This window comes from Pelodiscus sinensis, chromosome 3, assembly GCF_052426305.1.
Source record: "Pelodiscus sinensis isolate ZL-2025 chromosome 3, ASM5242630v1, whole genome shotgun sequence".
NCBI classification, from domain to species: domain Eukaryota; kingdom Metazoa; phylum Chordata; order Testudines; family Trionychidae; genus Pelodiscus; species Pelodiscus sinensis.
The window spans coordinates 88,649,113-88,660,565 of NC_143054.1; the positions used below are offsets into that span (position 1 = coordinate 88,649,113).

Here is an 11,453-nt window from a genome sequence, read left to right on the forward strand (position 1 = left end):
CGGGCAAGGGGGGCGTGGGAGGGAGGGATAACTATAAATAGGATGCAGTAATCAGTTTTGATGATTTCCTGTTGGTGGTGATGGTACACCATGCTGGATAGAATGCTAGTCTACTGCCAAATGTGATAAAGGATTTGAATTGCTGCCATGGAGAAACCTGGTCTGTCAAACCATCAACTGCCGCTTCAAAACGCTTGTTGTGACATCAATGACTGCTGAGCTGTTGTCTGCTCAGGGGCCTATCTGTGCCTGCTTTGGCATGGTCAGCACCAGTAGTCATAGTGCCTGGGTTGCTGATTGAAAGGTGCGGGCCTGTACCTTTAAGTGAACAACCTTCCCTGTTTTGTTTTTTTGTAACAGGCATGTTTATGCCAAGTGTCTTTAGTGTGGTCCGTGAGTCCTTTCATATGTGAAGTGAGGCATTGGTGGATTCAATGAAGAGTTTGGTTCCTTCGAAAGGCAAGTGTTCAACTGTGGCCTGGACTTCTCTAGGGAATCTGGAGAGTTGGAGCCATGAGGCCCGTCTCATGATGACCACAGAAGTGCTCGATCTTGCTGTGGTGTCTGCGGAGTCTAGTGCAAGTCTGTAATGGTGTTCAAGAGATTAGTGCACCCTCATTAATGTTAGACTTAAATTGTTCTCTTTTGTTATCAGGGAGAAATTCAATAAAAGACATAAGCTAATCAAATATATTGTGTATTGGGCAAGAAGTGCCATGTAGTTGGAAATTCTGAGCTGGAGACTGGCTGATGAGTATGCCATCCTCTCACCAGGTCTAATTCTCTTCAAGTCCCTGTAAGAAGGGACAGTGAGGGTAGCCTGCTGTTTGCCTCTCAGATTTACAGCATCCACCACATCAGGGAGTTTGGGATAAGATGGGAAAATGTCTACTCTTTTAGGAGCAACATAGTGTTTCCGATCTGAGCTTTTGCAGATATGGTGGCCGGCGTCTCCCAGATGGTTTTTGCTGGATCCATGACAGCTTCATTCATGGGGATGGCAAGTTTGTCATGTAAAAAAGGCATGCAGCATATTCGTCAGCTTATGCTAGGTCTCTGGCATAGCTGACAGGGAGATCTCTAATGTAACTGCAACTCTTTTAATGAGTTCTTGAAATGATTTAAAATCATCCCCTGAAGTTGTATTATCCAGAGATAATGAAGAGATATGTGTAGGTGGGAACGAGTCAGGTGTCCTTTATATCCACATCCTCCTCATCACCACATGAGCTAGAGTGGATGGGTGACCAAGCCATAAAAGTCTGAAAACCAAGAGCTGGCGATGGCTGCTGTGGCTATTGTGCCTGTTGCATTCTGTAGGCTGCCCAAGGTCCCTGTATAGCCAGTTGAGTGGAATGGGCGGTAAGAGCGACTGTGGTGGCTGTCACTGCTGTATCTTTTGGGGGGGTTCAGGTGAGGAGTGCTTAAGCATATGTATCTGAATCGGCTCCTCATCATCACTAGATAGGGATGGTGCAGGGATAGCCAAGATAAATGAGACCTCAAACTGGGCTCCCTTACAGACAGGGGCTGCTGCAGAGCAGCCTCCCTTGTCCCGCCCCCACTGCTGCCTCTATTATAGGCAGCACCACAGGGGAGAGGGTCAGGCAGCACCATGGAGACCGTGTGTTTTAAACTGGCTGCCCCCAGCACTGGCTCATGCTTTTATGTCCCTAGACAATAACCATTACAATATTGTGTTTGTATAATGGAACTGAAGTGCAAATATGAGCGTGGCCTCAGGAAAATTTGACCATAGTACACATGTAAATATGTGAGGGCAAACGTGAGTATTAGCACCCAAAAACTGTTTCAGGTAACAGAGAAGATTTTTAGTTTTATTCAAAATGTAATAGGATTTCTGTTATAAACTGGAGTTTATCTTATCAAGTATATAAAAAGAGTTGGCTAAGGGCTAACTATGAAAGGTGTATGTAAAGGTCATATTGTAGCCATCTTGCTTATAAGTCACCCACATAAGGCACCATTATAAGGAACCAACAGCAGTTATAAATATCCTCTAGAATCCTTCAATTAGAATCTTTTCCTAGCTATTTAACTAACTCTGTCTCTAAAGCTATTTAACTAACTCTGATAAATGTGCTACATTCAAAGACAACAGATTTTCTCTGAAGAAGCATTTACTCTATTGGTAATGTTTTAACCAAAGCAGAAAGAATGCATCAACAGAATAATAAAATTTAAAACTAATAAAATATAGTTTCTTACATCTTTGAAATAACATTTTCCAGAGTTCATCGGCAATAGGGAAGTTAAAAGTACTTTCCTTATATAGAAATCAATATTAAGTTGTAAACATTTTCCCTGCACATAACAGTTGTCAGCACTTAGCTGACTACATGAAATTAAAACAACAAATATTTTACTTGTGAAAATTTTCATCTGTTTCTTCCAAATGTAAAAGAATTTCTTCTGCACATTCTACTGATGGTGCTCCTGTGATTTTTTCCTTCACACTCTGAAGTAATTGTCTGAGCATAGACTGTAACAGAGCTTCATCTTCACAAGAAAAATGAGACATCTGTGAAACATATGAAAGTATTGTAACTGTATGTTCCCTAAGTCGATTTTCACAATCCCCTTTAAAAAAAAGTGTAAATATCTTATACAAATATCACTTTTTTTCTGCGGTTACCCCTGATATGAAGTTATACCCTCACTTTACCAAAATACGTAGTATACATATAAATGCATTTATACAGAGAAAGGATTTAATAATTTTATTTCCAGGTATGAGTGCCCTGTTTTAAAATGACAAACTAATGTCTTATCTACTTAATATAAATTGAGGTGGGACACTCTTAATCTGAAATAAAGACGCCAATGCACAGATTTACACTGAAATAACTGAAGGTGCGAGATTACAAAGGATTAACTTTGTTTCCAGTTTGTGTGCAGAAAAGCCTGTGAACATCTACTATTAAGAGGATTAAGTTTGTTAGATAGCAGCATATATAAAGATATAGGGGCTTCCTTATCAATAAAATCCAGAGATGATAACTTTTTGAGAAACCCAGAAGCCATCTCCCAACCCCTCACAGACACAAGCACAGGTAAAAAATGAAAAAGCTATTGGGAGACTGGGAACTTTCTTAAGAACACCTTATTTTATAACTGTCTCTGACTGATAGATATTTGATAAATGTACAGCACAACCATGTTTGAAGTGAGAAATGACTTTCTTAGTCCACCACACAGTCTTCTATAGTTCAGATAATCTCTCCTATTCAATATCCTCCCACAAGTTTTTATTTTTGGATCTTCCCCTCCAGGAATAGTTCCAGGGCCTGACTTGGCTGGTGCTCATAGCTTTCCCAAGCAACAAAAGCAAAGTGAAATTGACATTTGTTACTGTCCATGTGCCTGTCAATATCAGAGTGACCTGACCAGAGACTTCAATTTCATACTATAGCAGCAAAAGTGAGGCATTAGTGCGGTATATCTGTATGCCAATGTATGCCAAATCGACAAGACAGACTTGCATCAGCTAAAGTTGTGAGGGTTTACTCCATTAAAAAAGTTTTAATTCTGCCTTCAGTAATGACTAAAGCATCTCACTTTTCAAGGAAAGTTTGCTGTTCCCCAGTGATAATTTGATTTTTCATAATCTATACTGAGGAAGGTTGATTGGTGTTTTTTTTACAATTTGAAAAAGTCTACAAATCTAAAAACCTGTAAATGCCTGTACATATATGAGATACACAAAGTTAGAAAAACCTGTAAAATGAAAAACGGCCACTGACAACCATTATTAACCACACCAAAAAGTAACCCAGAACAATTAAAGGGACTGCTTTCTACAAAAGGTTTTTAATATTTAAAACCAGAACAATATATCAACAACAGTTAATAACATTCAAAATTTGAAGCATTTATCTAATGACAGTGGAGATTTTTATATTTATTTCATAAGTGAAATAACTGTGGCAAAACATCACTGATTAGTCACATTTAATACAATTCAGGACTTGCAATTCTACTAAAGTACTATTTTAAGGCATTATTTTAATTGGTTTAAAATTGTTCTTTGCCAAAATAGTGAACTTGTAGAGTAATATTTCATTTTGATCAATCATAAATTGAAAATTATCTCAGGCATCTGCCACCAAAAAAATATATATCAGAAATAGCTTTTAAATAGAAAATTTGTACTCTCTGTTATAGTCTTACAACTTCATGGTATCCATTCTCTATTTAAAAAAAAAAACCTCAGTCTTCCTAAAAATCGTGAGACTCACTGCATTCCAAAGAAGTAAATGACATAACCTCACAAGTGTCTCTATTATCAGTTTGTGAATTTCATATCTCCACATATAATCCTGAATCCCTAAGAATCATTAAATATTGTCATGTTTATATGGATATATAGACACGCACAACACGGTGTTTTTAAATTATGTCAGGTGTATATAATATCAGGTGTATATAAAAGTTAAAATAAAGGAATAAAAACACCATTGCAAAGTGTTTACAAAGACATCATGATGATTGTCTATAGTTAAAATCTACAAATCTCTTGATATCCGCTTTATATCTGCAGGCATCCATGGAAATGGATGTGGATAGCCATGGCTATTTTTGTGGATATCTATAAACATACAAATTTGCAGATGCAGATACCAATCTTGTGTCCATGCAGGGTTCTATCTTCAACTCGATCTGAATAATATCATTTGGTTTAAAGGAGTACCATCGATTGAAAGGGACAACAAAAGGTTTGTTTGTATTTGTTTCAACTGACTTTGTTCTTTTTTGCTTCCCTGATTTAGATCTTTTTTAGTGAAAATGCATCTGAAACACCAAATCTAGTTTTCCATGGTTTTGATATAGGACCTCTCAGTTGAGAGGTCTATGATCTATGATGTAGGTTTATCCCTGTTCACAACTCCATAAGAATAAGGGTCCACCCATTGGAAAACGTTTATATGATTAAAGTTTAACATGCTAAATGAAGGAGGAGGGGTAATTAATTTTACCAAAGACCAACTTAATCCAAAATGTTAACTTATTACTGAAGTCAGACTATTTTAAAATACTGTTAAAATTAATTTAACTATAAATTCCTACTTCCTTCAATTGCTCTACTTTTACTTCACTCATTTTGCTGGGACTCCGGAGTAGAGAGGACCTGAATTTCTAATGGAAACTGGGGGTATGGTAGGCATGGTCTGGGGGAGGGGGGGGGGGGGGGGACGCATACTTTTCAAATCTTTATAATGTATTATATAGAAACTTAAATAATCACATACCAATTATTCCTTTTGGCAAGGTAACAACATTTTGAGAGACTGGGCTCTTTTTAAAAAATTTACAATGGTTCCAAGTAAAAGTACTCTGGGCACTTGACAACATAAATGATGTCAATTACCTTCATCCGCATCCATTTATCAAAATAGCGGCCTTTGACATTCGGTCCATCTCCACACACACCACACACACACACACACACCCCGCTCTCTTTTAGAGGCATTTGACAAATGTAAAGAGGCGACTGTCAAGACATACAGCTTTGAAGTAAGTCAGACACTTTAAAAAACAAACAAAACTTCCACCACGGAACTGGGGGCTGCCCCCGACGCAGACGCTGCCCCCATGACCGAGAAACGCTCAAGACTGCGCTTCTTTCATTCCCGCGGCTGCAACGCGGCTCCCCGAGCCCGGCTCAGGCTCCGCAGCGCGCCTGGGAGCCGCCCCAGCGGGCCGGGGCCGGACATTAGGTGCAAGGGGGTGGTTGGGGCCTTAACGCCGCGCTTGTTTCAACGTCGCCGGGGGGGGGGGGGGGGGGGCTGAAAATCACCCAACTACGCGTGACCCAGGGACACCCCGCGGGGACCGGGGCCCTTTCTCCGGATCCAGCTTCCTCCCGCTCGCCTCGCTCCGGCTGGCTCGCCCTGGAAGGATCCGGGCAGGGGGGCTGCGCCCAGAGACGCCCCCGGGACCGATCCGCGCAGGGCTGCAGGGGGAATCCCTGAGCCAGGCCCCGGGAGGGCTCTGACACAAAACAGTGGACGTGGAACCAGTCCCCCCCCGCAGCGCCGCGCCGCGCCGCCGAGGGGCGGGAGTCACCTTGTGGCAACGGCCGGGCCTCCAGCGTCGTTTACCGCCCCCAGGTGCGCGCAGCAGCGGCTCGCGGAAGCTCCGGCCCTTAGCAACCAGCCACGCGCCTGCCGCGCAGTCTCACGGGCCCCTAGCAACATCGCGAGAGGTCTGGCGGGAAGGGCGGGGTCGCGACACGTGGGCGCAGGCTGAACTCCGCCCGGGGCAGCCGCTGATTTGCTCAAGCGGCCCGAGGCCGCTCGGAGGGGGAGCGCTGGGGCAGAGGGAAGTCACTGCTGAATGACACGAGCTCACCCGCTCCTTTCTCCCTAGCCCATGGCCTAGTGCATCTCCTGGTGAGTTGGTACAATAAAGCCTAGTCTCTCTCGCCTGCTTTGTCCCCTTCAGAAACTGGCGTCAATAGGGCTGCAACCGGTGTGCACATCTCCTGCTGCTTTCAGCCAGGGTGTGTCTAGACTACATGCCTCCTTCGACGGAGGCATGTAGATTAGCCAGATCGGAAGAGGGAAATGAAGCCGCGATTAAAATAATCGCGGCTTCATTTAAATTTAAATGGCTGCCCCGATCTGCCGATCAGCTGTTTGTCGGCAGATCGGGGGAGTCTGGACACGATGCCCCGACAAAGAAGCCTTTCTTCATCGACACAGGTAAGCCTCGTGAAACCAGGCTTACCTGTGTCGATGAAGAAAGGCTTCTTTGTCGGGGCATCGCGTCCAGACTCCCCCGATCTGCCGACAAACAGCTGATCGGCAGATCGGGGCAGCCATTTAAACTTAAATGAAGCCGCGATTATTTTAATCGCGGCTTCATTTCCCTCTTCCGATCTGGCTAATCTACATGCCTCCGTCGAAGGAGGCATGTAGTCTAGACACACCCCCACAGTCTCTGAGGCTGGCAGCTTTCCCCAAGAATCTCCTGACATCTGTTCTTCCAGAGGCGCTTCCAAAGCTACTCTGGGGGCTCAGCTGACTCCTTGTCATTTTTTTCCCCTTCATCAGTCTTCCACATTGTCCAAAGTATGGGAAGTGAGTAGAGAGACAGTCAATCTGCTTTCTTGCCTGTCCGCCTCTAAACATTTAAGGAAGTTCTCTGCTCCATTACTTTACATAAGTGTGACGGGACGCGCCGGCCCCGCACCCCACACGGCGGCCCGCCCCGCACTCAGCCCACGGTCACTCTGGCTCTCCTGGGCGCCACCCAGGGAGTACGGCAGCACTGCAGGGCCTGCTCCTCTGCCACGGCCCGGATAACGGGCGGCGCGGCGGGGCGGAGCAACTTCCGGATGTCGACGCACGGCGGGGGAGGAGCCCGGTGACGTGGCGTCCGACGTCACCACAACCGGACGCCGGCGGGGGATTTGAAAAGGAGAGCGGGGGAGTGGTAGGGGGTCGGAGGAGCAAGGCGGAGGAAGGAGAGGGATGGAGAGAGAGCGAAGCAGGGAAGAGCAGAGGAGGAGGAGAGAGCGGAGGAGGAGGCGAGGCACAAAACACAGAAGGAGAGGCACGCAGCACGGGAAGGGGGGAAGTGGGGTAACACAAGCGGTGAGGGGGACCACTTAAAGGGGGAAGACCAGAGACGACGGGGAGCAGGACGGGGCTCCCGCATTACAATAAGGAATGGGTGGAAGTCACCTTGTGGCAACGAAGGGTACACACTTTGTCTGTGTCTACATTGGTGCGATCTTGCGCAAGAACACTGACGTTCTAATGTATGAAATCAGTGCTTCTTGCACAAGTGCTATGATGCTCCCGCTCAGGAATAAGCTCTCTTGCGCAGCAGCCTTCGTGCACAACAGGCAACATGAATTTCTTGCGCAAGAAAGCCCTGTGGTTAAAATGGCCATCAGAGCTTTCTTGCACAAGAGAGCGTGTACACTAGCATAGATGCTCTTGCGCAAAAGCATATCTCTTGCGCAAAGGCACATGCCAGTGTAGACACTCTCTTCTAGAAGTGTTTTTGCACAAGAACTCTTCCGCAAAAGAGTTCTTGTGCAAAATCATGCCAGTGTAGACATAGCCTTTCTGTAAAGTAATGACAAGGCAAACATCATGGATTACTTTTTCTCAAGACAGTAATTTGGAGAGCTTTCCAGGGAAGGCTAGAGCTTATGGAAGAACAGACACTAAAATAATTTCAGAAAAATCTGCTCTCTGCATTCCAAAATAAATAAAAACCCTGCTAATCTTCAATCAGATGAGAAGCTCGGAAACCTGATCCTCCTGTACCTTACTTTACTTTTACTATGATGTAATTAATTTGATTGAGGCCTATTAGTCTAGATTTATTCCAGCAGAGCCTGGTCCTACTACATAGGAAGGTCAAAGTAAGATACGCAACTCCCGCTATGTAAATTACATAGTTGGAGTCAGTACATCTTGCATCACATTTCCATGCCATCCACACAACAGGAGGCCAATGGGATCAAACATTCACGTTGGCTTCCCTTACTCCTCATGAGTAGCAGGAGTACCGGCATCAATGGGGGCAACCTTTGAGTTCAATCTAGTCAGTCTATACTACAACCTGCTAAATTGAACCCCAGAAAATCAACCAGAGTAGTGTCAATCTTCCATGTAGTCCAGGCACGCCCCAGGAGAACAGATTCTGGCACAATCAGTTATCTTCTTTGCAAGGATTTATAGTGTCACACAGGATAACATAATTCTCCAAGCCAAGAGGGAAACATAACAAGTTCATTCAAATTGATATATACTGAGATTTTCCCTCCTTCAAACAAGTGAGCATCAAGCAAGAATGGAAGCAAGAGGATTGCACCATTAATTTTAATTTCTATATCATTTTTCAGCAGATGGTTGCAATAAGTAATACAGTGATATGATACAATTCAGATACAATATGGAGAAAGATAATGTTGATAATTATTACATTTTATGCTACATAAATATGCCATTTTTAAAAATTTTATAGCCAACTAATTGGTTATCTAATTATCAGTACTACTAGTATTCCTTTTAAGAACCTGAACTTGGAAATGACAGAACAAACTATAAGTCAACAGGGCTCTGCACATATGCAGAGATTCACTTGCATGGACTCGCAGTTTGGGGTTCAAGTAATCAATAGGCACTTACTAAATATCTGTTGTGTGAAGTGATAAAAAATAATGTACAGGCAGTCCCCGGGTTACGTACAAGATAGGGACTGTAGGTTTGTTCTTAAGTTGAATCTGTATGTAAGTCGGAACTGGCGTCCAGATTCAGCCGCTGCTGAAACTGACCGCCAGTTCTGACTTACATACAGATTCAACTTAAGAACCCCAAGCTCCCCAAGTCAGCTGCTGCTGAAACTGATCAGCGGCTGATTCCAGGAAGCCTGGGGCAGAGCAACTCTGCCTCGGGCTTCCTGTAGTTAGCGCTGGTCAGTTTCAGCAGCGGCTGACTTGGGGACGCCTGGGGCAGAGCAGCTGGGGTGCTGCTGGGTTGCTCCAGTAGCACCGCTCCTCGCTCCTTGGCGCTACTGGACCAACCCAGCACCACCCCAGCTGCTCTGCCCTAGGCGTCCTGATTCAGCCACTGCTGAAACTGACCAGCAGCGGCTGAATCAGGACCTGGGGCAGAGCACCTGGGGTGCTGCCGGGTTGGTCCAGTAGTGCCCAGAGCGGCGCTGCAGGACCAATCGGCAGCGCCCCAGCTGCTCTGCCCCAGGGTCCACAACAAAAGCCTGGTCTGCTGCAGGGGGGGGGCACACTAGCTGCGTCCCCCCCCCCCAGCAGACCAGGGACACGGGGAGCAGAGCCGCAGCGGCAGCGGGGTGCCGCGCCTCTGAGGCTTTGCTCTGGCAAAGCCTCAGAGGCGAGGGACCCCGCCGCGACTGCGGCTTCAGTCCCGGTGCCTGTGGTCTGCTGGGGACCGTCCCCAGCAGACGACAGGCACCGGGAGCGAAGCCGCAGTAGCGGCGGGTTCCCGCGCTTCTGAGGCTTTACCAGAGCAAAGCCTCAGAAGCGCGGGAACCCGCCGCTGCTGCGGCTTCAGTCCCGGTGCCTGTGGTCTGCTGGGGACCATCCCCAGCAGACCACAGGCACCGGGAGCGAAGCCGCAGCAGCGGCGGGTTCCCGTGCTTCTGAGGCTTTGCTCTGGCAAAGCCTCAGAAGCCCGGGAACCCGCCACTGCTGCGGCTTCAGTCCCGGTGCCCCTGGTCTGCTGGAGACGGTCTCCAGCAGACCAGGGGCACCGGGAGCAGCTTACGAACGGGGCTTTCTCGCCCCGGAGCTCGCAGGCAGCAATCCGCCACCCCGACCTCCGGGGCGAGAAAGTCCTGTTCATAAGTGCGGATCCAACATAAGTCGGATCCGCGTAAGTCGGGGACTGCCTGTATCGGATTGAAAAATTAATTTGTTCTATCAAGAGGGGTATAAGAAATTTCCTCAAGTGCATGGGAGACAACTGTCAGCAATAAAGGAAATTTATAATATTTTGGTCCTAAAGGGCTTGAGGAAAGCAGTAACATTAACTGAAGTCTTGTCAGTTTCTGACTTTCACTCTATAGTCACATTTAAGAAGCTAGATGAGCTGCAGAAATTAGGAGAATGGAGGGAGAGGAAGAGACTAGAAGGAAAACCCCCCAAAATGAGGGAAAAGCAAATATAGTTTCAAAGTTGTGATAAGCTACCACTAAGCTTAAATTAGAAGATACAGGCACCTAACCCACTCAATGTCACATTTCTTAGCAGCTGGAGAAGGATCCTGGGCTTCTTAGTTGCTTACTACCCTTGGACCCTGTTGGCTTTCTCCACATTTTCCATACTGTCCTTTGCCTGCTAGGTTTCTAATAGTTTCACTTTCAATTTTTTTCTTGAAATGGCACTAACCAATGGAAGAGATATGAGACCCAAGAGCAAGAATTTCATCCCTGCAAATCCTGGGGATCAACTGAGAAAGCTCTCTTTGGGTACGTATACACAACAGCATTATTTCAAAATAACTGATGTTATTCTGAAATAACTACACTACAAGCCTTTATTCAAAATAATGTTGAGCAGGAGGACTTCTTTCTCTGACTCATGGCAGCCCTCATTTCATGAGGAGTCATGGTAGTGGAAGGGATAGTGTTCTTACTTTGACTTCCTGCTGTATAGACAGTGACAAAAGCGGAATTAAGCTATGCAAATGACCTAGCTGCAACTGCGTAGCTTAATTTGACTTTAGCCCGGCTGTGTAGACATACCCTTTGAGACTGCAGTGTCCTTTCTGGGGTTATAATTGGTTCTCATTGTGAGATTTCGTCCTTCACTAAAGAGGTTGAAGGCTTGGAACAGAATTTCAGCTTCTTGAATCAGTATTAATTTTTGTGCAGACAACCATCAGGTTTGGAGCACAGGATGCAGCAAAAAACAGATGCTTTCTGGCGTGTTTCTC

The 11,453-nt window shown here is 45.6% G+C and overlaps 1 protein-coding gene across 7 annotated transcripts in view; it reads right to left on the reverse strand.

Moving 5' to 3' along the window:
- TBC1D32 (TBC1 domain family member 32) overlaps nt 1–6,443 on the reverse strand; it is a 210,858-nt gene extending 204,415 nt beyond the window's left edge. For 5 of the 7 annotated variants that reach the window (XR_012902654.2, XM_014577940.4, XM_075924063.2 and 2 more), the window contains exons 1-2: nt 6,088–6,224; nt 2,388–2,542 (exon numbers count right to left, since the gene is read on the reverse strand). Coding sequence is in view for 6 of the 7 variants with exons in the window: in XM_014577940.4 (XP_014433426.3) it covers nt 2,388–2,542 (155 nt within the window). In the remaining variant the exon portion in view is untranslated. The other 2 variants (XM_075924061.2, XM_075924062.2) reach the window with 2 other exon arrangements.
- Between the last annotated feature and the right edge of the window lie 5,010 nt (nt 6,444–11,453).